The sequence below is a fragment of the Ochotona curzoniae genome, unplaced genomic scaffold (genome assembly GCF_017591425.1).
Source record: "Ochotona curzoniae isolate NIBS_2020 unplaced genomic scaffold, NIBS_Ocur_1.0 contig_2699, whole genome shotgun sequence".
NCBI classification, from domain to species: domain Eukaryota; kingdom Metazoa; phylum Chordata; class Mammalia; order Lagomorpha; family Ochotonidae; genus Ochotona; species Ochotona curzoniae.
In genome coordinates this window covers 1,462,349-1,490,192 of record NW_024465561.1, presented here as the reverse complement: position 1 = coordinate 1,490,192, position 27,844 = coordinate 1,462,349, and the positions used below count along the sequence as shown (strand labels likewise).

Sequence of the window (27,844 nt, the reverse complement as noted above, 5' to 3'; positions counted from 1 at the left end):
TTGGGTGACTTCCGGCAGGGAGGGCTCAGCCCCCAGAGAGGGCGGGGAGATGACACAGTTGTTCCCCCAGCCCTGGCGGGGCGGACAGCATGGTTCACTCCAGCATGGGGGCTCCAGGTAAGGGGGCGGGCTGGTGACCTGTCCCACTGGGGAGCACAGGGCGCCCCTTTGCGCTTGCCTTTCTTGGGCTGCTTCTGCTGGCTGCCCTGTCCCTGTCCTCCGTGCTGCAGCCATGCCGCCCCTTCCCATGTTGGGTCTCCTCCCTGGCTCCCCTCTGCCTTGCCCTTCCACATCACGCACCTGCAGCTCCCAGCCTCTCCACCCCCCACCCCAGTCTGTGTTGCTGTGTTCTTGATTCTGGGGGCGGGGGAGGGATGCAGAACCAATGGGGGGTGAGCAACTGAGAGGTCCCTGGGTGGGTAGGTAGGGGTTGTCATTCTCTCTGAGGGTGTGCTGTGGGGAGTCGGACCAGGGGCTGCTGTGTGTGCTGTGGCGAGTCAGACCAGGGGCTGCTGTGTGTGCTGTGGCGAGTCGGACCAGGGGCTGCTGTGTGTGCTGTGGCGAGTCGGACCAGGGGCTGCTGTGTGTGCTGTGGCGAGTCGGACCAGGGGCTGCTGTGTGTGCTGTGGCGAGTTGGACCAGGGGCTGCTGTGTGTGCTGTGTGTGCCGTGGCAACGATCGCCTTGTTCATTTGCCTCTGATGTCACCTCCTCAGGTAGGTTCCCTGTTCCCCCATCCCCCAGTCTAAGCCGGCATTATTCAGTGTCACTCCTGGCCTCCTCACCCTGCTTGGTCCTTTCTGCGCAGCACACAGTGCACCCTGACATGCTGCGTGTTGTCAGGCTGCTTGTGAAATGCCTCCTCTGCCAGCGCTCAGCTGATTGACCCTGTGCGCCAGGCACCGTGCAGGGTGAGGCATGTTTGTGGCACTTTCAGGACTCACTGGGCAGTGCTGAGAGGAGCATGAGGTGGCATGGTGTGCGTGCCATTCTAGCCCCCTGCCCGGGACGTGCCAAGCGCCCTGGGTCTCAGGAGCCCCCCGTGGCTCTGGGTGTGTGCCCGTGCGGCAGCCTCCAGTCCCCTGGGTGTGATTCCCCCGTGTGGAGTGTGCCGTCCTGCGGGATCCGCAGTCCTTTGTCAACATGGACCTGTTGAACAGTTCTGAGCTGGGTGACAAGAGGCAGCTTGGGGCTGGCCTGCCAGAGCTTCTGGTTCAGTGGCAAAGATGGCAAAGATGGACTTGTCACCAGTGGCTGTCCGGACTGGTCAGGGTAGGGCTGGGAGAGGCACAGGGTTCATGGGAGTTGGGAAAACGTATCCGGTTCAACTGGTGTCAGGGAAGACTTTCTCGGATGCAGTGTGGACTGGTGAGTGGAGGTGAGCAGGCGCAGGAGGTGAGGAGGGGCTGGGCTGGAAGGAACACCTTGGCAGGATGGTCTGTGTGTATTGAGGTGACTGTGTGTACAGCTATACGTGTGTGTGTATGTGTGTGTGTGTGTGTGTACGCACACGTGTGCCCGTACAGGGACCTGGGCGACATCTGCTGTGTCATTTCCAGTCGGGAACAGGTGCTAGATCCTCTGCTTGGGTTTTCTCTCAGACAGCGCAGCCTGGGAGGACTGGCCTGGGTTGTCTTTCCCTGCTGGGCAGGAGTTAATACTTTGTGTGGCTTTGGGCAGGTCTCTTGCCTGCGGATTGGGCTTGCGTGTCTTGCCCCTCCCGCCCAGGCCATCCCCCAGGATGAGGTGATTGTGTGTGTGTGTGTGTGTGCGCGCGCGCGTCTCTGTATGTGTCTGCACCTCTGTGTGTGGCTGTGCGTGACTGACCATGAGTGTGTGTAGATGCTTGTGTGTGCCCGTGTCTGGGTGTGTGTTTTGCATGGCTGCCCGTGGTGTCCTGTCTGAGCATGTGTCCTTACCTGCAACGTTCCTCTCTGGGATCTGCCCTGCCCCGTGTCCCGGGTGTGCTGTCCCAGGCCCTGCCACTGGCGGTGGCTGTGGCAAAGCTATGTGTGTGCGGCATGGCAGCTCTAGCCTCTTGTCAGCACAGCTGTGGGGCTGCCTCTGTGTTGTGTCTGCGACCTGGCTCTCCATCCCTCCCTCCTGACAGCTCAGAAGTGCTTACTCCCTTGGGACCAGCCACGGACAGCTGTGGGGTTGGGTGGGTGTGAGGTGCCGCTCCTGGGGAGGCCGGTGGGGGGCTGGGCCAGCTGGGCCCCGCAGAGGTTCCCGGCAGCACCGGGCCTGCCCACAGGGGCTCCCAGGCTGTAGCCTTGATCGAGGCGGGTTGTGGAGGCAGGGGACCCAGGGGACAGGCCAAGTGGGGCCAGGAGGGGTGAGGGGCAGTCCTTTGGCCCTCTATATTTAGCCCCGTTTTCGGTAAGTGCTAACGAGAAGCTGGCCTAAGTCTGCTAAAACTGGCTGGGGGAAATGCAGAGGAGAAGTGAAAGTCCGGGCAGGGAGGGGTGGGGGGTGGAGACCCAGTGGCTCCTCTGACAGTGGCTCGAGGGGTTGTCAGGCAAGCCAGTGTGAGCTCAGGATGGTGGGATTTGAGAGACAGCGGGGTTCTCAGGGGCCCAGCATGGGCGTGTGATGGCTTCGCTGCTGCCTTGCAACACATGTGACAGTGGAGGACTGGCCACTTTCCTGTGTGGGCGAGGCCTCCAGTGGAGGGCCTTCTGGATGTGTCAGGGCACTGGGGCCCCTTGGATTCTCGTGCGGGTGCCCAGGATGCATCCAAGGGCCATGGGCATCTGAGTGTGGGGGGTGAGACTAGCATTACAGCTGCTCCACAGCATTCGAGGTGACAGGCACGCCGGTCTGGGTGGGAGCCGAGCACAGCTTCTCACGGATCCCCCAAGTCTACCTGGTCCCAGGGGTAATAACATCCTTGGGCTTTTGGTCCATGGTGTTCCTCCTGGTCGGGAGTTGCTTGGCCATTTCCTTGCCTTGGGCCCTGACAGGGGAGGACAGAACCTGGGCAAGGACAGTCCTTCACCTGCCAACCGTGGTCCAGCCAGGTGCCGGGCGGGCAGTGTTGGGGCTCTGTGTGAGCAAGAATTTGGGACCGGAGTCTTGCACAGTAGGCTGAGCTTCTGTTGAAGAATTTAAGGAGGAGTCAGCGAAACAGAATTGTGGAAATTTTTCCTCAAATTATTAATTTTTTTTCTAATTATTTGTTTATTAGAGAGATCTCCTGTGTGTTCACTTGCTTAATTCTGCAAAGCGGAGCCAGGAGCTCAACTCCAGGCTCCCGTGCAGGTGGCAGGAGCCAGGCACTCCTGGGTGCGTGTTAGCAGGAAGCTGGAGTCAGGATAGAAGCTGAGAAGGCTCAGGCGCTCTCAGTGTGGAACGCGGGTGTCTTAACCACTGGGTTAAACACTCACCCGCTCAAACTACTGCTCTGTGCCCCTGTTGTCCCCACAGAGGAAACTGCCTGGGGTGGGACCTGAGTGTGCAGGTATCAGGTGATGAGCAGGATTGGGTCCTGTTCAGTCAGAAGTTTCTTTCAGGTGTTTTTTTGATCCAGAGACACAGACCTGTGTGATGACGGAACCCAGTCAGAGTGGGGAGGAACCCCTGCCCAGGGCAGTCAGGGAGCGATGGAGAGCATGCAGCGGCCAGGGGAGCCCAGAGGAGAGGGACACTGACCACCAGCACGGAGGTGCTGACCAATGAGCCAGATCTGGCAGAGGAGCAGGAGCTTGCCAGTACACAGGGAAAGGGTCCCCCAGCCCAGCCCCTGCTCCAAGGAGAAGCGCCAAGGTGAGGCCTGGGAGAAGGGAGGTGAGAGCCTGGTGCTGCTGTCAGTCGCTGATCCACAGGACCTCTGCTGCTCAGGGCGGGACCCCAAGGTCGGAGCTGCCCTGGAGGAGTCCCCATGGTGGACAGAGGGGTGATTTTGCAGAGGACAGACGGAGCCAGGTCCCAAAGGAGTCAGAGGCTCCCCGGCGGTCAGGGTGGGGGACAGCGTCCCAGGCACAGGGGCCTGTCCCTCAGCAAGGCCTCCAGAGACTTTGGGTCAGTGGCGGGGGGGGGACAGGGTGGCGCAGGGAGGGACACTCAGCCCGCTCCCCCAGGCTGCTGGGGACACAGCTGTGAGTCAGAGCGGGCCAGCCCCTGGTCCAGGCACAGTCAGGGGCTGCGGGAGGTAGCACTGCTTTGCTGAGCGCCCTTCAAGAAGCGCCAGCAGCTGGCAGCCGAGGTGACAGAAATTTGTTTTCCCTGATTCTGGAAGCTGGAGTCGGACATAAGGTGTGAGCAGGGTCAAGTTTTTTGAGGTCCCTCTGCCTGAACCACGGACACCATCCTCTCCCTGAGCTTCTCATGGTCTCCCCTCTCTTGATTGCTCGTCTGCTGGCTACCTCTAGTCAAGGCCTACCCTGGTGACCTCATTTGACCGTCATCACCTCTTTAACGAGCCCAGTCCTAAACCCTAGAAACATAGTGAGGTGCCAACCATTAGGACCTCCGCGTATGGTTTTCAGGGACACAGGACCCGTAAGGAGGGCCAGGGATGAGGGGGGACCTTGTTGGGAACAGGTGAGATCAGAGGCTGCCCTGCTGTGTGGACCAGCGAGGGATCTGCTAGCTCAGAGAGGAATGAAGAGTCAGCAAAGTCCAGACTCCCCGGCAAGCAGAAGCCCCACCCCCACCCCCTGGGACAGGGAGGATGCGTGAGCCTGCCCATCGCCAGGCTGAGGGAGCCAGGCTTTGAGCCACAAGGGTGTGTTGAGGAGAGAGCGCCCAGGGCAGGTTGAGCACTGCTGGAGGGGCCCAGGAGGAAGTTGGATCTACGGTTGAGGGCAGGACTGAGGACCTGGTCGGATGCAGTCGCTGCCTGGAATAGGACTCAGGGCTAGCTGAGGTGAGCAGCAGGCAGGTTCCCGTTCTCGCAGACATGCGCCATCCAGTGTATCCCCCTCTGCACCATGGGCATGTATCCTAGGAGACCTGGGTACCCTTCCCCGCCCCAACTATCTCCAGCCTATGCCTCAAAAGGACTATGCACTGGCCTTTAAAAAAAAAAAAAAAAACCTTTTACTTTTTTACCCTTGTGTAAAAATGTGACATGGTCTGCAAAGTGCTCACAGTAGAAGCGTGCAGCGTGGAATAAGGATAATATAAGCACAGACCCTTGGAGCCCACAAGCAGATCCTTCCTGCCCCTGTCGCTTTCCAGCCCCTGAAGGTACCTCTGTCCTGGCTGTTAGCCCGCCTAACTCTGAACTTTAATGTCGTTTGCATTGGGACCACCTTTGGTTTGGTGTCATTCACTCCAGCCCCACATGTGTGCGGCTCAGCTGCGGGTACACGGCCGAGCATGTCTCAGTCACCGCCGTGGAGGGAGAGTCTCATTGATGGACATGGGACGTTCTGTTTGCCCATGCACCTGTCGATGGCCCCAGGCAAGGCTGCCAAGGTGAACTCTGCGCTCACGCTCCTGGGTGCTGGTGCCCAGGAATGGACATGCTGGGTCACAGAGGAACTCTGCTCGACTTTTCAGAATTCCACGGGTAGCAGCGTACACTCCCACCAGCAGCGGGTGACCCCGGCTTCTGAACTTAATTCACATCTTCGGTTGTGGAATACTTGGGCTTTTTTTTTTTTGTTGCTGTTCTGTCAGTTGCTGAGTCCCCCCCGCCCCCCCATCCTAAATATCCTAGACACAGGGTGCCCCGGAGCTGGCGGGCTTCCGAGACGGGCAGGAATCAGGGAGTGAGATGTTCGGGAGCACTCAGGATCAGAGGCAAGCTCGTGCGGGGAAGGTCTGTGGACACTCAGGGGGCAAGGTCACGGCAGAGGACTTGCAGCATCTAGGCCCAAACTGGGACTCAGGCTGGGCTGAAGCCCAGATTTGTGCTGGGGGTCCAGTACCAGAGAGGGTTGGAGTTGTTGTCAGGAAGGGTGGGGACCGGGGCACCGTTAGAGATGAGGTGAGGAAGTTAGGACTGGGGGGCCGTTAGAAGCAGGAACCCCGGAGTCACAAACACCTGAGGCCCAGTCACTGTGCGTGTGAGGAGGCGGCAGCCCCTTTTGGAGTATCGGCTTCTTCCCCAGTGGAATGGGCAGAGATGTTGACTGCTCACCACGAGCTAGCTCTGTGCCTGGCCTTGGTGAGCGCTAAGGGGAATGGGGCTCTGTCCCCGTTGTTTTGTGTCCCTGGTGTCTACCCAGCTTGCTGCTTGTCCCTTCCTTGGCCATCTCCATTCACATCCTGGGTCTGGGACACTGTAGAGGGGGGCTGCATTTGTAGGAGGATTTGAGGGTGCAGCTGGGATTCAAGGCTGAAGTTATGGGTATCGGAAGACATCGTCAGGGCAGAGCCAGAGGGAGCTGGGGTTGGAGGAGCCCAGCAGTGGTTGGCAGGCCTATGCCCTACACGCATGACGGAAGGTCAGGTGGGAGTGAGGTGTGGATACGGAAAGTGGTGGGCCAGGGAGGGGGCCTGGAGGGTGGCTGAATCATGCGGAGATCTGACAGCTCCCTGTTTGGGGACACTGTAGCCACATCACACCCCCAGGCCCCACTCAAAGAGTGGAAAACATGTCTCACCCGAAACCTGGTGGGGCAGGACGGGGAACCTGGGCGGCCGCCCGTGAAATAGGCCCAAGGTCACATTCGCCTCTTTGGAACATCATCCTCGGCCACTCTCTAACTTGCCCCAGAGCCCACAGTGTGTGATTCGGGAGGGGCAAAAGGTTAAGGCAAGATCCCTCAGGCCTGAGGACGTCCCCTTGTCCTGCTGCTGAGGGAGGGCAGGGCCTGGCTCTCAGAGAGAGGAGCTTTCCAGCTGGTGAGAGGCCGTTGGGGGCAAGGGGTTGTTGGGGAAAGCCATGCGGTGGCAGAGGAAGAAGGGCTTGGGAGCCCTCCTGGCTTCACCTTCATCACCCCATTTCCATCCTTCCTCTATCCCCAGAAATAAGAATGTCTAAGTCCCTGGAGGCCGAGAAGCAAGGTCTGGACTCCCCGTCAGAGCACACAGGTGGGTGGGGAGGAGGCGGGAGGCACGGGGGTCACGGAAGAGGGGCCAGGTGTGGTGGTGGCGGTGGATGACAACACATCCTTTCCCTCTCTTTAACAGACACTGAAAGAAATGGACCAGACACTAACCACCAGGTCAGGAGCGGGGGAGTGGGCAGCCGGGAGGGGTGGAGTCAGAAGGCGCTTTGTCACATCTTCCTATGTCCCTGCCCCTGCCCCAACTTTCTCTTTGCAGAACCCCCAGAGTAAGACCTCCCCATTCTCCGTGTCCCCAACTGGCCCCAGCACCAAGGTAAGCAGCTGTGGGATCATCCAGGGAAAGGCTGTGTGTGTGTGTGTGGTTGAGGGGGTTCTTTACGCACCTGCCATGAGCTTAGGACCCACACAGGACCAAGCTCCTCCACCCCTCTTACCCCTGGTTCCCGCCCCAAGCCTGTGACTCACCCAGACTCCTTCCCCTTCCCTAGGGGGTGGGGGTGGCCAGGGAAATCCCCCCCAGAGCCCCAGGGTGATGAACAACAGGAAGCTGAGGGCCCCACCCCCATCCCGACTTCCCTGACAGAGCACCACCCGCGATCCCCCAACACACACTCTGGCCAGCCAGGGGGTGGGCTGACAGACCCCGTGAGGATGGAGAGGATGCAGGAAGAGGCTGGCCTGGAGGCTGACACACACCTGACTGTGGATTTCAGATCCAGGTTGCAGCCTGCTTCCCCCAGCTGGCCTGCTGGGGTTTTCTTGAGTCCAGGTCCCTGCCCTCTGGCCTGGTGGGGAGGGCAACAGGCAGGTCAGGCCCCCAAGGAAGGCAGAGGGAACTTGAGCAGGACTTCTGAGCCTGACCAAGACGGGTGGGCTGAGGGAGGGAGTGCGAGGATAGAATTGCTCAGCCCACCTGCCCCAGGCTTGCTCTGTGACCATGGGAACATCACTTCCCATCTCTGGGCTTCTCCGTTTCTGCTTCCTCAGTGGAGGGACGGTCAGACTGGCTGACCTTCCGAGGTCCCTCCCACCCACTGAGGCACCCCAGCCCTCTGACGTCAGACTTGCCCCTTGCAGTCATCGCAGAGCGCGTAGTGCCCACCCCAACCCAGCCTTCCTCGGCTGAATGGGACCTCTGGAGTCCTTTTCCCAGCAGCTGCCAGGGTTCCTTGTTGAGGAGGGGCGGGGGATGAAGGCTTCTCCCTGCCTGGCCCCCCGCTGGCCATCTCCCACCCCAATCCGCTCAGCCTCTCTCAGCAGGACTCCCTCACGATATCCACACCAGGGATCACCCACAAATCCGCATACCACTGTATGTGTACAGATATTTGTATAATAATTTTTTTTTAATTTGGCTCAATTTCTAAAACCACTTTATTATGGAAAATGTGAAGCAGATATAAAAACAGGCAGAAGGGTGCCAAGAAAACAAACCCCACCCCCCCAGGGGCCTGTCACTCAGTTTCAGCAACAATCAGCCTATGAGCCGCTGCCTTGCTTTCTCAACAGCTTCGACACATGGTTTTTAAATGGAAATTTCATGAATGGAAAAACCAGTCACTTGCCATGGAAATAAATATGAGGATTATCAAGATCGGCCCTGAGTCTCTTGTGTGCCATAGGTCTAAGCCTGCAGCCTTCTCCCCGTTGGCTGAAGGAGTAGAGCCGGTCCTGGTTGCAGGGGGAGGGGGACCTTAAAGACAGCCCAACTCCACAGGCAGACTTTCTTAAGATAACCAGAAAGAGTGAGAAAGCACCGGAAAAAGGAACGGTGTTGTCACCTGGGCAGTTCAGGGTGACGTGTGGAAACTTCACATCGGACCACGGCACTTTTCAACCTGCACGGCTCCTCACGGTGTGACTGCATTGTGAGCAGGGCACACCTGGATCCCCAGCAGCTCATCAAGGAGCAGTCCAGGGCAGGGACCCCGGGGGCTCCAGTGCCTCTGGCAGGGTGGGCCCCCCACCGACTCTTACACACAGGGTCCAACAGCCCTGAAAGTCGCTGATATTCATGTCCCCTCCCGGGCCTTTCCGTGGGGCCTCTCAGTCTGCTGAGCTTCCATCTTTGCTTCTCTTTGTCCCCCGTCAAGCCACTGTGACACCTTGAACAAGTTGCCTTCCCTTCTGGACCTCTTTTTTCACAAAACGGTGGTGCCAGGATGTTGGGGTAAAGGATTGTCCCTAAATGTCCACCCCAGGCCAGAGATTCATCCAAGTCCTGTTTTCTGCCAGTCCTTTCGGACAGCACCTGCTATGGTCTGGTTTTTGGTAGAGGATGACCTGTTAGCCTGCTAGCCTGTTCTCTGTGAGAGAGGGAGGGAGGGGCTCGCTGGCCTCGAGGGAAGGCTGGCATCTGATGGCCCCCGGGCCACACCCGGCCCATCCACGGCCGCAGACAGGCCTGGTGCACTGCTCCGTCAACCTGCCAATATTTGCTTTTGATTTGGAAAAGAGTGGCCAGCAGGAACAGAGTGGGAACCGGGCAGGCTTGCACTAGCCTCCCCCCACTCACCTCTGCTGTGGCCCCAGCTCATGCCACCGCCTGTCACTGTAAGCATTGGAGTTAGTGGCCTGCGTTCCAGGGCAGCGATTGCAGATACTTCCTTCCAAGAAAGGTTGGCACTGTTGGGCAGATCAGAGGCAAACCCCAGCTATTCCAGACAGGAGTGTGAGACCAAGACTTGCGTGTTTGCCCTTTCCAGCCCCCAGCACTTTAACTCTGTACTTCACAGATGGGAAAACTCACTCCCAGGAGGGAAAAGTGCTCTCCACAGGTGGCGGCCCTGAGGGGGGCTTTGGATGAGGGTCATGTGATGAGGAGGACACTGAGGCGTGGTCTGAGGCCGCTGACCACTCAGTGCGGGGACGCGAGCCAGTCTCATCTCCATTTCCCAAATCCCCTCTTCCTGTGCCAGCTTGAAGCTGCTGCCATTGCCACACACGTGCCCTTTCTTTGGTTCACAGGTGGGCATTCTGTCTGGCCTCCACCTAACATTCTGGGGTCCCGGACCCTGCCTCTTTCCCCCCCAGATCAAGGCTGAAGACCCCAGCGGCGATTCAGCCCCTGCAGCGCCCCCGCCCCCTCAACCGGCTCAGCCTCATCTGCCCCAGGCCCAGCTCATGTTGACAGGCAGCCAGCTGGCTGGGGTAAGTACTCGGGGAAGGATGGGGGTAGAGAGGCACTGACCAGCCACCTCCCATCTATTGCAGTGGGTGACCAAGATGAACCACCAAGACCATAGCCAATGCTCTCATATGCCTGCACTTGCCTTCCTCCGGCCTTCCGGAAGACTCATCCCTTAACCTGCTTGGCTCAGGCACTAACTCCTCTCTGTCTTCTCTGCTTCTCCAACGCCCTGCTCCGCACCCCGTTGCCTGTCTGCCCCACAGCTCACTGCCCTGATGCCAGCTCAGCAGCAGCTCCTCCTGCAGCAAGCCCAGGCCCAGCTCCTGGCCGCCGCCGTGCAGCAGTCCAATGCTGCCGCTGCCGCTAACGCCGCTGCCGCAGCCGCCGCCTCCTCCACCTCCTCTTCCTCCTCTTCCTCCGCCTCCTCCTCGACCTCGCAGCCCCCAGCCTCCTCTGGGGGAGGCGACCTGCCACCGCCACAGCCTGCCAGCCAGCCCCCTGGGACCCCGCAGCTCACCTTGTCCCAACCCATCCAGCTCACAGCGCAGGTAAGGGCAGCCGGCCATCAGGGTCCACACTGCCTCGAGTGAAGAGCTTTAAGAAACACCTCTGACCACCATCCTCATGCCAGGGGGTTCCCAGTAGTTGCAGGAAGGCTCAGGAGCAGTCGTCACCCCCATTGGCGGGGCTGAGGACTCCCGGGAAGACACCCCAGGCTTCAGTCCTGTTCCTGATGGGGCTCTGAGCTCAGCACTTGAAGCACCTCACTGAAGGATTGTTGCCTCGCGGAGGCCATCCTTGTCCACCCCTCGGAGGGGAAGAAACCTGAAGGCAGTTCTGTGAGCAGGGCACATAGGTGCCCCAAGTGGTGCGTCTCCTGGGTCATTCCTAAGATGCTGTGCTAGAACAGAGGTCTGTGGCCTATGGTGCAGTTGTCAGGAGTCAGTGGTTGCCATAGCACCCCCCTCCAGGCCGAGTGGCCAGACATAATAGGCGTGCGTCATACTAAGTCTGGGCTGTTAGCAAGGCTGAGCTCTTGGAAGGTTCGGGAAGGACCCCCTCCTTGCTGCTTCTGGGTGCTGGCATCTTGGGTGTCTGTTCTATGGCTTGCGAACGGGTCCGGCTCCTTGGTTGCGTGTGCTTCTCCGTAAGAGCCCAGCTGAGCTTCTTCATTGTAACTCATGACATCTGCAAAGACCCTATCTCCAAATAAAGTCATGCCCACAGGTACCAGGCAGTGAGTCAGGCCTTCCATGGGTCTTTTTTTGGGGGGATAGTGGATAGTAGATTTCCCACGAATTCAGTGGCTAGGAGCAACATAAGAGCCAAGTGGGCATCCTTGGCTTCTGGCACACATGATCTGTGCAGCTCATCCCTCCACACCTTCCCAGGTCACCCACCTGTGCCTCGGCCCCTCTGCTTTCACCAGTAGGTGACCATTCCAGCCTGTTCAGCTTCCCCCGGCCTGGCACTCCCCACAGCGACCTGTTCTGTAGGGGCTTTGTTTCTGCTCCATCCACCCCGTTCCACTCACCCTTCCAGCTGATGCCAACTGCAGGAGAGCTGTGCAGCCCCTGGGAGGCAGTTCCCTTGTTAGAGTTCACAACACTAGTGGAGTCCGTTTCCATAGCAACAGATGTCCCCCTCCTCAACCTGGGACTTCTGTGAACTCTGAGTCCTGCCTCCCGAGAGCTTCCTGCCATAGTGAAGGCAGAGATGCTGAGTAACATGGGGCCTGGGTTCTGTGCTCACTATCCCCCAATGCACCCTCCCCCACCCCACTCCCAGCCGGGTCCCTGCCTCAGTGTCTGGCTCACTTCAGCCACAGCCACTCTAAGAGCAGCAGGTGCCACCTTTGCACCAGGCACTGTGCCCAGAAGGACTTCCTTGAACTCATGAGGCCTCACCAGGGCCAGGCTGGAGTGGCCAGGTGAGTCACCTGAGGGCTGCAGCCACATGACCTGTGACTGTTGCTCTTAGCTGTCCTTCACGGCCCCTCCCCGCTGTTCCACAGCAGGTGTCCTGCTTGCCTGACAGTGCACACGGTCCTCCTAGGCCTGGGATGGCAGGGGAAGAGGGCGCCAAGGGTGGGGGCTGGTGTCTGGCTGTGCCTGCATCTCATCGTCCCTGCTTGCGCTCTCCTTTCTACCGCAGTCTGCTGCTTTCTTGACCTGGGCTGGCTCCTCATCCAAATTCGAGAGTGCTAGAAACTTCAGGAAGATTCTGGTGGCTTCCTTTCTTCCAAATGAGTCTGTATATGACCGAGGATATATCTGCTAAGGAACAAAGACTAGAGGCAGCTTAGTTCGGACACTTCTGCTCATGTCCCCCTGCTCCTCTTCCTTCCCCGTAGCTTCTGGCACCCCAGCGAGCAGCAGGCAGCCCACCTTCTGCAACCAGCGCAGACCCCGATCATCCGGAGCTCCTCGAGCCCCTCCATGCCAAGCCCTCTCCTCTCTGAGCGCTTTCCTCCCGGCTTCCCTCCGCTCTCCCCACGTCCTCATTTCTTTGTTAAGTTACCTTCCGTATGCGGGGCGCAGTGTCAGGCCCAGACCTGCGGGGGCAGCACCTGCCCAGGGCCACAACCTCTCCCCTGGGCTTAAGCCACTCTCCTGCATGCCTCTCCAGGCCTGTGCTGCTCTGCTGGGGAGTCGTTTCCCAGGCATCTCCCAGCCCCCTGTGTGGCAGGCCCTGCAGGAAGCTGCAGCGTTAGGAGTGAGTCACAGCCATCCTTGCCCCCAGGGGCTCCTCTTCTTGTAGTGAAACGGGTACATCAATGAAGCACCAAGAAATGTTTCACTTGAAAAGTGCTAAGAAGCCCAGAAGAAGAGAGTCGAAGGTGCTCGCCAACTGTCACTTCAGGATTAGAGAAATTGCAAAGGGAAAGTCCCCCTTTTCTCCCTCTGATGCCAGCTTCCCAAGCGATGCCCGTTAGGCAGTTGGGCAGGACCCCTCCCTGCGACCTCGCAGCTTGTGCAGCCACATAATTGGTGTGTCCAGAGCTCAGCAGCGTGCCAGCTGCCGGGGCCGGGGGGGGAAACGCGGATATTTACTGAATCAATGAGGGATGTTTTGCTGCAGTTTTTCAATCAAGGATAGGAAGGACATATCTCGGGGTTGGGGAGAGTTCCCAGAATGTCAGGATGGGCGGGGGGAGGGAAGGAATTGACGGGAAAACTCACCTTAACTGTTAATACATCATGTTGTATTTGGAGGGTGGAACAGATACTCCCTATTTTTGTAAAAAGAAGGGGCATAGAAATAAAGCCTGATGCAATCATTTAGGCAAATAGAGCCTCGTGAATAAAGGTTGCCCAGAGAGACCTACTGGATGCAGTGGCAACATAGGAAAAGAAATAGTAAACAAGTGTCTGGGGGAGTCAGAGGCCTTCTATAGCACCTAGTCTGGGAGGGTGGACACAGGAGCGGGAGTCTAGCAGGTGGATGACCGCGAGCAGTGGGACTAGCAGGTGCGAAGCGAGGAAGCAGGGCAAGCATGAGTGGTCAGTGGCAGAAAGGAGAGGATGAGCTGGGTGGGGTTACGAGTCAGGCGCAAGCCCAGCTCCAGATGGCTGGAGGAGAAGCGGCTGCGTTTGGATCAGCTCATTCACAGGAAGCGACTGGAATACCAGCACCACAAAGTGGCCTCCTTGTTTCTGGGAGAAAACGAAAGGGTGCCAGCATTTCCAGACTTACAGCCATACTGCCCAGGGAATTAGAACAGGTTCAACTGGCCAGGTTTGAGGATGAGTCAGCTGCACCTGGAACAGTGGCCTGAAGGAAGAGATGTGTCCTGGGCTTGAAGAAGGGGCAGTAAGCGGCAGGACGGCCTGCTGGCAGGAAGTGGTCAGTGCACACGCAGAACTCTGGCATCCCAGAGTCGGCTGGCCCGCCATCTGCTCCCATGGCCTTCTCGTTGGGTCTCCTGTGGCCAGATTACCCTGGAACCTTGGCAGAAGGTCAGATGCGAGATGACGTGCACGGCGAGTGGGGTGCTTTTTCTCCCATTGAGTGTTTTTCATTTTGTGTGGTTTGACCCCAAACGGCCAGAACTTGCACCGCTCCGTGGAACAGGGTCAGTCTCTGGGGAACAGGGTGGAGAGCAAGGGCGCGTGCCCGAGACTGGTGCCTCTCTCACCTGCCACCCCGAGGGCTCCCTGTGTATAGTGTCATTGGTTCATTCAGCTGGTACTTACTGGGCATCTTCTATATGCCAGGCACTTCTGTAAGTCTGTGGACACAGGGCAAAATGTGAATGAGGCAGAGGTGACCCCCGTCCCCCCAGAACCTTATGTTCTAGCAGCAAGACAGGCAGTGGGCAGAATACGTGCAACCAAGGAAACGAAGGGAGTGGATCTCTGAACGGGATGCTTGGGGAAGGGCTTTGCTGGGAAGAAGGTCGCTGAGACTGGTACATGAGGGAGCCCGGCAGAGGGCAGAAGTCCTGGGGCAAGAGCCAATTTGATTTGTTCCAGTCAAGGGAAGGCCACGTTCGAGGCGTGGGCAATGGCAGCAGGGCCAGGGTTTACTGTAGGATGTCCCAGGCCAGAACGTGGGTGCTGAGCCCGGCAGGAGGCTGCTGGAGGGTTTTCAGTGGGGAAGTGACGGGACCGCACTGACCCTGCACAGAGCTTTTCTCTCTGCTGTGGGGAGAACGGGTTGCAAAGGACGCGAGTAGAAACAAGCAGCCTGGTGGGAAGTCATGTGGGTATCATGCAGGTGGGAGCTCGGGGGGGATTTAAGCCGGGGGTGATGAGGGAGGCTCCTAGACGCCGTTTTGAATGATTTGGTCAGGTCCAGGGTAATTCCTAGGACTTTGGCGTGAGCAAGTGGGTAGTGGGGAGGTGGTTTCCTGAAATGGGGAAAGGGGAACAGTGTGCCTTGGAGGTGCTGGGGTAGGAACCAGGAGTCTCAGTGTGGACAGGTCAGGGTTTCAGAGAGCAGAGGCATCATGTGGAGGTGCAGAGCAGAGCCCGGCAGAGCCTGGGTGGGGTTGGACGTGACAGTCTTCAGCAAGGCTGAACTCAAAGAGCCAGACCAGGGTCCCCACACCGGAGTGCTCACGGGGAGAAGCCAGCGCCCGAGTCTGGGGAAATTGTGTGCTTTCCAAAACGCTTGCTGGATAATAATGTGACTCAGGCCTCAGAGCAACACCCTCCCTGAAACATGAAACAGTATTATCCCCATTTTACAGATGAGAAAACAGAGGCCACAGGACCAGGACTGTGGTGCAGAAAAGGAAGCCATTGCCCGAGGCACCAGCATTCCTTATGGGCACCGATTCAAGTCCTGGCTGCTCCATTTCCAGTCCACCTCCCTGGGAGAGCAGCGGGGGATGGCTCAGGTCCTCGGGCCCCTGCACCCTGTGGGAGACCAGGAGGAAGCTCCTAGCTCCTGGATTTGGCCTGGCTCTTTGGAGAGTGAACCAACAGATGAAAGATCTTTCTCTTATCTCTTCTTCTTCTTTTTCTTTTTTAAAGATTTATTTTACTTTTATTGGAAAGCCAGATTTACAGAGAGGAGGACAAAGGGGAAGATTTTCCATCCGCTGATTCACTCCCCAAGTGGCCACAATGACCAGAGCTGCACCAATCCAAAGCCAGGAGTCCGGAGCCTCTTCCAGGTCTCCCATGCGTGTGCAGGGTCCCAAAGCTTTGGGCCGTCCTCAACTACTTTCCCAGGCCACAAGCAGGGAGCTGGATGGGAAGCGGGGCTGCCAGGATTAGAACTGGCACTCATATGGGATCCCGGAGTGTGCAAAGTGAGGACTTTAGCCACTAGGCTACTGCATTGGGCCCACCATCTCTCCTCTTTCTATATTAACTCTGTCTTTCAGATACATTAACTAATCAGGAAAGAATAAGTGAGAAGCAAGGGAAGAAGGGAAGATAGAAAAGAAAGAAAAAAAGGGGAAAAAACTGAGGCCCTGGAAGAGCATTGACTCAGTGAGAAAGGCTTTCTTCTGTAGGACCAATTGAGTAAACAGGGATCAAACTAAACATTCTTAGGTCTCTCTCTTCCCCCCACCCCATTCTTTCATTTCATTCTTTAGACGGACCCCTGGGGAATCACTGTTGCCTGAGGAGACCGAGGCTCCCTCAGTGTGAGAGGAACAGGGAGGCTGTCCCCAAAGCCAGATCTTCCCATGACAGCTTGTATCCTAGCCCTGGCTGCTTCAAGAACCTGAAGTCCAGAGACATGGCTTCCCCAGGACACAAGAACCAGCTGGAGCCCCTGAGTTTCCAGGCTGGAAGGGCCCCTGGCGCTCACCGGCCTCACCTCCCTCGGGGTAGGAGGTTGGGGCTGTCACCGTGGCAGTGCCCAGGCAGCTGCTCACAGCCCGCAAGGCCATACCACGCACCGCTGAACAGACCCGCGGTGCTCGGCACAGCAGGAAGCGCCTCATGCTTGTTAAGCTTTATGTCTTAATCGGCAAATAATAATTGTATGTGTTTGTGGGGTATTGTGTGATGTTTGATACGTGATTGTAGAATGATCAAGCTTAGCATATTGCCTTAGTTACCCTTTGAGTGAAACCATTTAAGATTTATTTATATTTTTAAAATTTTATTGGAAAGGCGGATTTACAGAGAGGAGGAGAGAAAGATCTTCCATCTGCTGGTTCACTCCCCAAGTGGCTGTGACGGCCAGGGCTGAGCCGATCCGAAGCCAGGAGCCAGGAACTTCTTTCCGGGTCTCCCACACAGGTGCAGGGTCCCAAGGCTTTGGGCCGTCCTCCACTGCTTTCCCAGGCCACAAGCAGGGAGCTGGATGGGAAGTGGAGCCACTGGGATTAGAACCCATGCCCACATGGGATCCTGGTGCATGCAAGGCAAGAATTTAGCCACTTGGCTGCCGTGCCAGGCCCTGAGTGAGAACATTTCAAGTCCTTTCTTTCAGTACATGATGACTGCCTCCAGCCACTGGGCTGTGCAGTGAACGCCAGAACCGTCCCCGTTCAGTGGAAGCTGTATGTCCACAGCTCTCCTTTCCCTGCTCACCAAACCCATCCGATCCTTATTTTATTTCATTTATTATTATTATTATTATCATAGAGACAGAGCTCCTATGTACTGGTCCACTCTCCAGATGCCAGCAACTTTCAAGGCTGCAGCAGGCTGAGGCTAGGAGCCGAGAAGCTGCTCTGGCTCTCACCCCGGGGACAGGGACCCAGGTCCCCGAGCCATCAGGGGACCTCCTCCCGGGGTCAGCCTCGGTTAGGAGTCATTGATGTCTCCACCTTGAGGCCAAATGGCCCATCCTGCTGTCCTGCAGTTTATCTCAAGACAATTTACACAGAGCCCAGACCTCTGGACTTAATGCAAAGTTGTGTCCGTGTCTTAGAATGGAGCTCTGGAACTGGTCACTGGGTGAGGCTGTCAGGAATGACGGACGAGTCTGTGCCCTCAGGCTGGCACCGTCCCAGACCTGGAGGCTGCAGGCGGCCAGCAGCGGGGGTGAGAGCTGTGCGAAGTGGGCCGTCTTCCTTGTGCACTGGAGTGAGGCACAACACCTGGACCACGTCACGGCCGGCCGCTCTGGGGCCCAGGCCTCCTCAAATTCACTCTCATGGCTTTCTCTTCCTCCCTGGCAGAACCAGACTCAGACAGGAGAGTGGGCAATAGGCAGTGGCACTCCAGGGCACCTGTGTATCAGTTGTGTGTCTTTCTGCCCCTAGCTCGGGCCACTCTATGTGACAAGGCACAGTCAGCTCCTCTTGAGGTTTTTTATCTTGTTTGTTGAAAATTTGCTGATCACTTCTTGGGGAAGGGTTGGAGTGGTGCAAGGGTGCTCAAGATTCAACAGCGAGGGGCAAGCATTTGGCAGATGGACTAACACTCAGCTTGGGATGCCTGCGTTCCTCCCCAGATCACCTGAGTTCAAGCCCTGACTGTGACCCCGGTTCTAGCTTTTTGCTACTGTGCACCCTGGGAGGCAGCAGCAGGGGATGGCTCAAATGCAAGGGTCCCTGCCACCCACAGAGGAGACCTGTGTGGAGTTCCGGGTCCCTGGCTTTGACCTAGCCCAGCCCTGGTTGTAGCAGGAGGAAACCAGTGGATGTTTTCTCTCTCTGTCTCTCTCACTTTCACATAAAGCACTACTGTTGCTCATAGATTAGGAACAGAACACTTGAACCACAAAATCTGCATGGGGTCCTCGGCGTCTCTTCGCTGCTTTAAGTTCTCCACTGACTGACTCAGACACAACACGCCCCCAGTGGCTCCGGAGGGCCTCCCTGGCTCTCAACTGTGGGGACCTGGGGCCCCCTATCGGCCGTTCCCGAGCCAAATCACCACTCACACACTCCCCACTCCGCCTCCTCTCTTGGTCTCTCCTTTGTCCCTCTAGTCAGCAAACATTTCATGGACATCACCGTACCCAGACTTCTCTGGAGAGATCAGGTGGACACACTTGGCTCCCTCTGGGAGAGAGAGCACAGACGGGAAGCTCACACAGGCAGTGAAGGAAAGAGGATGTGACCCAGAAGGCCGGAGAAAGCAGGGTCCTCGTCACAGCCAGCAGCCAGAGAAGGCCTTGGCGAGGAGGGCTCTCTGACAGAGTCACGGGGAAGCCACGCACAGATCTAAAAAAGGGAGGAGCAAAGGCTCCTTTTGGGTTTGGTAACAGGAAAGGAGACCAGTGTGGTTGGATCTGAGCTGGGGAGGCAGTTGTGTGGAGAGAAAGACGAGATGAGGAGAGGGAGCCTGTGGAGTCTGAGGGACAACCAGGTGTTGGACTGGAGCCTGATGCTAATGACCAGGTTGGGCTGCAGCCTGAGGGGCAACCAGGAGGCATTGGGCTGCAGCCTTGCAACCTGAGGGGCAGCGGCCGGCTTGGGCTGCAGCCTGAGGGGCAGCGGCCAGGCTTGGGCTGCAACCTGAGGGGCAGCGGCCAGGCTTGGGCTGAGCAGGTGTTGACTGGAGCCTGAGGGCAGCGCCAAGTTGTTGGGCTGTTACAGTCACCTTGAGGTTGGGTTGTACTTTTGAACAGGAACCTGCACCCATGGACCATCCTCAGGAAACACCTGTGGGTGGGCTTTAAGAGTGTCCACCAACTTGGATAGGAAAAAGATGACCCATCAGTTTTTACTATCCTCTTCCTGAAAATATTTTTTCTCCTACTGTGAAGGAGGAAACAGGCCCAGCAGTGTTAGTGCTACTTGGACTTCATCATCAATGAGATGCCGGGATTTTATTTTTAAAAGATTCATTTATGAACCTGTCACGATAGCTTAGTGGCGAAAGTCCTTGCCTTGCATTCACCAGGATCCCATATGGGCATTGGTTCGTATCCTGGCTGCTCCACTTCCCATCCAGCTCTGTGCTTGTGGCCTGGGAAAGCAGTCGAGGGCAGCCCAAAGCCTTGGGACCCTGCACACGCATGGGAGACCCAGAGGACGCTCTTGGCTCCTGGTTTCAGATTGGCTCAGCCATTGCAGCCGTTGTGGCCACTTGGAGAGTGAACTAGCAGATGGAAGATCTTTCTCTCCTTTTCTCTGTAAATCTGCCTCTCAATAAAAATAAATAAATCTATTTTTACTTGAATGGCAGAGTTACAGATAGAGGACGTCTTCCATCAGCTGGGTCACTGCCCGAATGGCTGCAATAGTTAGAACACTGAGCTGGTCCAAAGGTAGGAACTTCTACTATGTCTTGCCTATGGGTGGCAGGTGCCCAAGCACCTGAACCATCCTCCACTGCTTTCCTATATGCATTAACAGAGCGCTTGATTGGAAGTGGGGTAGCCGGGACTCAAGCCAGCATCCATTTGCAATGCCTGTAGCTTGAACTGCTGTGCCACACTGCCAACTTTGAAAGGCATGACAACATACACACACACACACAGATCCTCTACCCACTAGATCACTTCTCCAACAACCACAGTACCCCGGCTTGGGCCAGGCCAAAGTCAGGAACTCCCACGTGGGCGGCAGCAGCCCAAGCAGTTGGACTGTCTTCTGCTTCTTTTCCAAGTCCGTTAGCACAAAGCTGGGTTGGAAGCAGAGCAGCCAGGACCTGAACCGGTGCTCTGATATGGAACACCAGCACCCCAACTGGCAGCTTAACTCTCAGCTGCTCCATTTCCAATCCAGCTCCCTGCTGGTGTGCCCGGGAAAGCAGCCAATGATGACGTGGATACTTGGGCCCCTGTGTCCATGTGGGAGACGTGGGTCCAGGTTTCTGGCTTTGACCTGGACCAGCTCTGGCCATGACAGTCTTTTTAGGAATGAATGAACAGATGGGACTCAGTCTCTCTGTCTCCCCCCCCCGCCCTTCTCTCTCTAGTTGCCTTTCAAACAAATAAATCTTTTAAAAAAAGAAAAAAGAAAAGCAGAGCAACAAAGAGAGAGACAAGGAGAGATCTCCCAGGTGTTGGTTCTCTCCTCAGACGCCTGAGAACAGGCAGGGGTGAACTGGGCCAAGGTGGGGCCTGCAGTTCCATTCAGCTCCCCTGCTTGGGTGGCAGGGACTCAGGCACAGGAGGCAGCATCCACTGCCACCCCGGATTCACACTGGCAGGAAGCTGGATCAGAAGAAGCCACACACACCAACAGAAGCTGCAGAGATACCAAGTGGGCACTTTAACTCTGAACCGCAGCACCCAGCCTGGGTTGGTGTTGTTGAAAAGCAGAAAGGGCTGAGTGTGGAGCAGCCAGCGAGGGAGAGGGCAGTGGAAGCTGAGGTTGGAGGGTGGGCCTCAGTGTGAAGGGCCTCACACGTCTTTTCTAATGGGGGCATCGGATGGGAGTGTGTGGGTGTGGGTGTGTGGTGAGGAGGATGTGTTCAAAATCAAAGCCATGTACCCATCACTCAGTTCCACAGACAGTCACCTCTGGCAAATAGGATTTCATCTCGATTCCTTTACATTTACATTCCTTTCTTCTTTGGACATTTTCTCTCCTTTCTTTTTTCCTACCTTCATCACCTCCGTTTTTAAAAAGATACACTTTAATTGACATACTAAAAACACAGAGAAGTGTGCAAATCCTAAGTGTCCAGTTAAGCGAACAGCCGCGCACCAAGCTGGCACCCCAGACCACCCCCACCTCCCCCCCAGAGCTCCAGCAAATGGGACCCAGCAGAATCTTCCAGGCTGCCCCCTCCATGCAGCGCTGAGATGGCCGAGCCAGGCAAGGAGCTCCTTCTGCTCTTGACAGACGCCCAGGCTCTCAAACGCTCTGCCCGTCTACACCCCTGCGTCGTGTAAATGGACAAGCATTGACCTGGAGTGGAGCTCCCGGGCCCCATGAGGCAGATGCTTGCTCCGCTCCCATGTGCCAGAGCTTCCTGAACAAAGGCCACAGAGTGGGCGCTTTGACGGCAGACACTCACTGCCTCGCAGCCCTGGACGCCACAAGTGTGGAGTCAAGGAGAGGATCCCTCTTGGGCCTCTCAGCCCGTGTGCAGCTCCTTCCCTCGTGCCTCTTCACATCTGTCCATGGTCTCTGCATCCAAATCCCTCGACCCCTTTCATCAGGTCTCAGTCATTCTGGAATAGGTCCCATCGCCATAACCATCTATGAAGAGCCCAGGCCAAGGATCGTGAAGTTAGGATTCCAGCCTGTCTGCTGGAGTCAGGAATACACAGTTCAACCCAAGACCGGGCTGCCAGGTCTCCCAGTGTGTGCGGATGTCCGCAGCGCCACCTGCTGGATTATGTCAAACCTAATTCTAGACATCTTCGGGTTCACTTTGGCGGATTTTAAAAGGAGGGAAGGCTTATCTGGCTTACATTTTTAAACGACCCTGTTTGCTCTTTGGGAATGTAAGACAAGGCAAATATTTAATCGAGAAAGAAGAGGTGGATGAAGAGCGAGTCCGACTAGGACTGTCCATCCGTGACCCCATGGCCAAGAGAAGCCTCTGGGTGCCACTGGGGACTGAAGGACTCTCTCCTGTCCTGGGCAGCTTCCCATGGCTCAGGTGAGGGGAGTGGCATGCTCCCAGCTGGCACTGAGGCCCTCTCTCCCCCTGCAGGACATACAGCAGCTCCTCCAGCTTCAGCAGCTGGTGCTTGTGCCCGGCCACCACCTCCAGCCACCTGCTCAGTTCCTGCTGCCGCAGGCCCAGCAAGGTCAGCCAGGTAAGACCCTCTTCCCCACCGTGACTGCCTTGCCACCTGTCAAAAAACTCCCTTGCCTCTCCTTCGTGCCTTACCCCTGGTTTTCCCCCTCGCCTCATTTCCCCAGGCCTGCTACCGACACCAAATCTATTCCAGCTACCTCAGCAAACCCAGGGAGCTCTTCTGACTTCCCAGCCCCGAGCTGGGCTTCCCACACAGGTGAGACTGTCCCCTCTGCATGTGCCAAGGCTTACCGAGGGGCTGGGTGAACAGGGGCAGCATGGTGGGAGATGTCCCTCTCCTATCCACTAGCCCAGCCCACAGCCAGGGCATCAAGACAGCAGCTGGGGAACCTGGGGCCCAGCCACACTTGCCACTGCTTTGCTCTGAGACCTCAGCAAGCCGCTCCTTGCATGGGTCAGTCCCTTCCCCTATAGAATGAGGGGAGAGGACTGAGTCTAGTGGTTCTTAACCCTTTAAAGAATCTGATGGCAGAATTCCAGGGCCTTGTAAACCTTCAGACTCAAAACAAGGGCCCAAAGATGTGTTTTATTTGAAAACCAAATTCCTAGGAAGTCCCATACTTCTAGCCTCTCCTCACAAACATGCAGCCTTGACAAGACTGGATCTGTATCTCCATGGTGATAGCACCAGCGAGCTGCCCGTCCTGCAGGCCACTTCAACATACTCTTGGACCCCAAGGCCTTTCTTTCCATTTCATAAATTTTTTTCACCGCCCTTTTTGAATTTGAAGGGTTTTTTTTCTATCCATTTTTTTTTAAAGTCCTTTCAAGAAGTGTGAGAGCAACTCCAGAAAGACTGAGTCTTAGCCAAAGTTCTAACATCCCAAATGTCCCGAAAGGCAAGTTGTTCCTATAGAATTTTTCCCAGAACTTATTTGGTTCACAGCCTGCTTCTGAACCCCAAAACACGTGTGGCCAGGGTTTTGGATAGACTCAGGAGGCGAGCAACACTGCACCCACCACCGGCTTCAGATCCTTCATTTCAGGATGCGGATCGTTCCAGACAGAGCTGTTGGCTTCTTTGTAAATTCCCTTATTCATCCATTCTCCACCCTGTCAATTTTCTTCTTATTATTTTTTTTAATTTACAAACAACTCATTAAAAAAGACTCAACTGCTTTGCGGCAGTTTTAGATTCACGGCAAATTTGAGCTACCCCCCATGTACTCGCTGCTGTGCGCATGCGCTGCCGGCTAAAGGACCAACATCCCCCACCGGGGTGGCACGTGCGTTCCAGCTCACTGACCCATTACTGTTCTCTAAAGTTGAGCTTGCATTCAGGTGTACACTTTTCAGTTTTAACTGGATTCTCCCCATTGGTTAGGCAGAGCAGTTGTGCTGGTTCCATCATCCTGCAAAGGTGGAAAGTAAAACCCAAGGGGGTTAAAAAGCTCGGCAGCAGGTGCCCAGGGCCAAGTCCTGGATTCCCAGGCAGAAAGGAGCACCCACCCCCAGCTGTAGGGAGAGTGCAGGCTTTGAAAGGGACAGAGCCAGAAAGTCTGCAGGCAATGGCTGGGTCACAGCAAGGTCCAGAGGGAGGGGGAACATGCAGCCCCCGTGGAGCCCCATGGTCTTCCATCCTGCATCCCACCCACCTGCCCACCCCGCCAGACTGTGATCTGTCCCACTTCTCTCGTGCCCACCCCGCACCTCTTGCACCCGCAGCCCCCCAAATGCTTGGAGCCACCATCCCACCCCGAGGAACCCAGCGATCTGGAGGAGCTGGAGCAGTTTGCCCGCACCTTCAAGCAGCGCCGCATCAAGCTGGGCTTCACGCAGGTGGGAGCTCGCCTGGCAGGCTGGGTGGTGCGGGCGTGGATGGGGCATGGCCCTGACATCTGCCCCATTCACACCTGGTCTACGCAGGGTGATGTGGGCCTGGCCATGGGCAAGCTCTATGGCAACGACTTCAGTCAGACGACCATATCCCGCTTTGAGGCCCTCAACCTGAGCTTCAAGAACATGTGCAAACTCAAACCCCTCCTGGAGAAGTGGCTCAATGACGCAGGTGGGCCTGGGCAAAGGTGATGGGAGGGGGCAGGCAGACAGGGCCATGAGAGGCGCCTTCTAATGCCCACATTTCCTGGCACAGAGACTATGTCTGTGGACTCAAGCCTGCCCAGCCCCAACCAGCTGAGCAGCCCCAGCCTGGGTTTTGACGGGCTGCCCGGCCGTAGACGCAAGAAGAGGACCAGCATCGAGACAAATGTCCGCTTCGCCTTAGAGAAGAGTTTTCTAGCGGTGAGACCCTGCCCTCCTGGTGGTCTCGGGGTGGGAGGTGAGGGAAGGAATGGCTGACCAGAGCCCTCTGCCCACAGAACCAGAAGCCTACCTCAGAGGAGATCCTGCTGATCGCCGAGCAGCTGCACATGGAGAAGGAAGTGATCCGCGTCTGGTTCTGTAACCGGCGCCAGAAGGAGAAACGTATCAACCCCTGCAGTGCCGCCCCCATGCTGCCCAGCCCGGGGAAGCCGGCCAGCTACAGCCCCCATCTGGTACAGGGCCCCTGGGCGCATGGGAGGGGACTTGGCAGTGCAGCTGGCCTGGCTATCCAGAGAGCCGAGAATAGAGGCAGCGGGAGGCACCATCCAGGACAGGTGTCAGACAAGACAGAGTCCATCCACGCAGGGACACAATTTCCAGGAAGTGGCGGTCTCCTGTGGAGGGGCAGCTCACACCAGTACACACTGAGCTAGCCAGATGCAGGGCTGTGCAGTTTCAGAGCCCCACCAAGAGCACCTCAGGGCATCATTATCGGGGTACTCACAGCTCCACGTCCACGCACAAGCCGGCATGGTGTCAGACACCACTGGAGAATCCTTATTGAAGCCTGTCCCTGCCAGTGGTGAGAAGGCTGTGACCCGGTCCGAGGACCTCAGTCCGGTGCCGTGGAGGAAGGAGGAGTCCACTGGGTGGAGTTACAGAGGAAGAGAAGGGCCTCCCAGCTGAGAGGATCAGTGAGCAGAAAGGCCTAGAAGCCAGAGAGTGCCAAGTCCAGTTTGAGAAACTCCAGTGCGATTCATGGGTCAGAAGGCAGATGCCCCAAGTACCAGCACGAGGAGCTGGAACTCAAACACGGGCACTGAGATGCGAAGGCGGGGTTCTGAACTATGGTCAAATTAAGCAAGGCTTCTGGGTCTGATGGAAAGTGGAGACGGAGGTGGAGGCGGGGCCAAGGAGGTGACGTGGCAAGCTTTGAAGGGAAGATTGGCATCCATTGGTCCCCAGAATGCTCCTCCGCCTGCACGCACACTCTTGAGGAGTGCTCCTTCCTTGCGGCCCGTGCTGAAGGTCTCCCTGTAGCTCAGCACCCCTAGCTCCCGCAGGCTGTGTGTGTTCCTTCAGGGAGCCAAGGACTGCCCGAGGAAGCTGTGCACTTCAGGTGCAGTCATCTCCCACGCGGCTCAGCAGTGTCGGAGGCCAGGCGGTCAGCGCTCAGCTGAGAAGGCTCCCACCCGAGGCTCAGCATCACTGGGGCCAGACGTGGAGAAGGGTGTGATGGGAAGTGCATGGCATTACACTACTGCGGCCTTGTGCCCAGAGCAGCCCCTGTCTCCATCACCACGTCACTGAGAACATCTGGGCGCGCAAGGCTGCTGGGAGAAAGTGGCCTAATCCTACCACCTTTCCTCTCTTTCCAGGTCACACCCCAGGGGGGCGCAGGGACCTTGCCGTTGTCCCAAGCTTCCACAAGTCTGAGCACAACAGGTCAGGGAGGGCTGAAGGCGGGGAGGGCACGGGGAGGGCATGACGTGGGCTGCCGCCCAAGGTCCTCCCATGGCTCTGGGTGACTGGCATGGGCCCTAACCTTCCCCCACCCCTACCCTGTCCTGTGAGGAGAGCCCAGGATTTGTCCCTGAAAGGAGCCACAGGAGCTGTGTCTCTGACCTCCATTTATGTGCAAGATATTTCAGAAAGTTCCTGGACAGTGTATGCTCTGAAAACATTAAGGGTGATTTTCAAGATTCTTTGCATTAAAAGAAACCTAACCTTATTTATAATACTATTTTTTTCCATTAACTTTTTCAAGGCCCCTGATACACACCACCTGACTTTTCAAAGCCATCCCAGGAGATGGGGTCTATTATTATCCCCCATGTATGGTTCAAGTTCTTGCCGACGGCACATCCTAGCCCTTGGCACAAGACCCGGAGCCCCACATCGGGCACCTCCTCCCCAACTCCCAGAGGGAAGCCTGGGCTTTGTCCCCCATCTCCTGGCGGTGGGGCAGGGGACTAGTTCTAGTCAATGAAAAGGCAGTGCTGGGTTGGGTGTGCAGAGCTCAACAGGTGCAGCTGCTCCTGTTGAGAATACAGTCGAGGCCCTGGGAGTAGATGCTGGGGAGATGCCAGGTGAGCTGGGCGGGGGAGTCAAGTGGGAATTGACATGGGGTTTCTGGTGAGAGGAGGAGTGAAAGCTCAAGACCCTGTCTTTCTGTCTCTGGCAGTTACTACCTTATCCTCAGCTGTGGGAACGCTCCACCCCAGCCGGACAGCCGGAGGGAGTGGGGGTGGTGGCGGCGCGGCCGCGCCCCCCCTCAATTCCATCCCTTCTGTCACTCCCCCACCCCCGGCTACCACCAACAGCACAAACCCCAGCCCTCAAGGCAGCCACTCGGCTATCGGCTTGTCGGGCCTGAACCCCAGCACAGGGTAAGTAGGCACCTGCAGATGGGGAGGCTGGGGGTGAGAGGCCAGGGTCGCTGCTGCTTCCAGGGTGGGGAGCTGCCCCCACCCAGTTCTGCTAATGGATCCCTGCCCCTGCTAATGCCTCTGCTTTGCCTCTTGCAGAAGCACAATGGTGGGGTTGAGCTCCGGGCTGAGTCCAGCCCTCATGAGCAACAACCCTTTGGCCACTATCCAAGGTGCGTGCTGCCTCATGTCACTCCCTAGGCCAGCCCCTCCCACCACATCGCTGCTCCAGCCCCTCCCCCCATTCGCTGCTCCAGCCGTGCCATCCTGCCCCCGCTCACCGCATCACTAGCCTCTTTATCCCCATCTCACCTCTGGGGAAGGTGTGAAGGGTGCTGATGGGAGTCAGTGGGACAGCTGGGGTGAGGGGGTGGGGGTGTACTCTGGGCAGGACGCTGGAAGGCAGAGGTCTACCCTGGCCCGGCATGCCCCCAGCCCAGCCTCTTTCTTTCCCCACCAGCCCTGGCCTCTGGTGGAACCCTGCCCCTTACCAGCCTTGATGGCAGCGGGAACCTGGTGCTGGGGGCAGCCGGCGCGGCCCCGGGGAGCCCGGGCCTGGTGACCTCACCGCTCTTCTTGAACCACGCTGGGCTGCCCCTGCTCAGCGCCCCGCCTGGCGTGGGCCTGGTCTCGGCAGCAGCTGCGGCCGTGGCGGCCTCCATCTCCAGCAAATCTCCTGGCCTCTCCTCTTCTTCCTCTTCATCTTCGTCCTCCTCCTCTACGTGCAGCGAGGTGGCAGCACAGACCCCGGGAGGCCCAGGGGGGCCGGAGGCAGGGTCTAAGCCGGAGTAAGGGCCCACCATGCCTCCCCTCCCACTCCTCTGACCACACTTTGGTCCTCCACCTAGAAAGAGGGCTAGGAGGCCAGTGTGGGGGGTCCAGAGGTCTTTGGAACAGGAGTGACAAGGGAGAAAAGACCAAAAAAAAAAGAAAAAAGAAAAAGAAAGAAGAAACCAACAAATAAGGAAACCAAATA

The 27,844-nt window shown here is 57.2% G+C and overlaps 1 protein-coding gene and 1 long non-coding RNA gene across 8 annotated transcripts; one reads left to right on the top strand and one right to left on the bottom strand.

Annotated features, from left to right (window-relative positions):
- The first annotated feature begins 42 nt into the window (after positions 1-42).
- On the top strand, positions 43-27,844 carry POU2F2 (POU class 2 homeobox 2). Of its 7 annotated transcripts, XM_040976230.1 has the most exons (16): positions 43-117; positions 6,918-6,983; positions 7,083-7,117; positions 7,218-7,274; positions 9,929-10,111; positions 10,355-10,639; positions 22,070-22,175; positions 22,282-22,373; positions 23,843-23,956; positions 24,044-24,185; positions 24,270-24,418; positions 24,496-24,672; positions 25,819-25,885; positions 26,625-26,829; positions 26,968-27,041; positions 27,329-27,844. In XM_040976230.1, exons 1-16 carry the CDS (start codon positions 90-92, stop codon positions 27,658-27,660), a joined length of 2,112 nt encoding a protein of 703 aa, XP_040832164.1. In that variant the 5' UTR covers positions 43-89; the 3' UTR covers positions 27,661-27,844. The 7 variants fall into 7 exon arrangements, with proteins under 7 accessions (XP_040832164.1, XP_040832166.1, XP_040832165.1 ...); XM_040976232.1 differs by lacking the exon at positions 10,355-10,639 and having other exon boundaries at positions 9,995-10,111; XM_040976231.1 differs by lacking the exon at positions 10,355-10,639.
- On the bottom strand, positions 23,340-27,453 carry LOC121153608. Its single transcript, XR_005883433.1, has 3 exons — positions 27,360-27,453; positions 24,510-24,575; positions 23,340-23,529 (listed from the first exon to the last, which is right to left on the bottom strand). It is a non-coding gene; the product is annotated as an uncharacterized LOC121153608 (long non-coding RNA).

Bases quoted from the DNA above. Each gene is read 5' to 3' on its own strand.
- POU2F2 (XM_040976230.1), top strand. From the start codon at position 90: ATGGTTCACTCCAGCATGGGGGCTCCAG. The intron at 6,984-7,082 runs GTGGGTGGGGAG...TCTCTTTAACAG, and splicing joins CTCCCCGTCAGAGCACACAG to ACACTGAAAGAAATGGACCA. The intron at 26,830-26,967 runs GTAAGTAGGCAC...TGCCTCTTGCAG, and splicing joins GGCCTGAACCCCAGCACAGG to AAGCACAATGGTGGGGTTGA.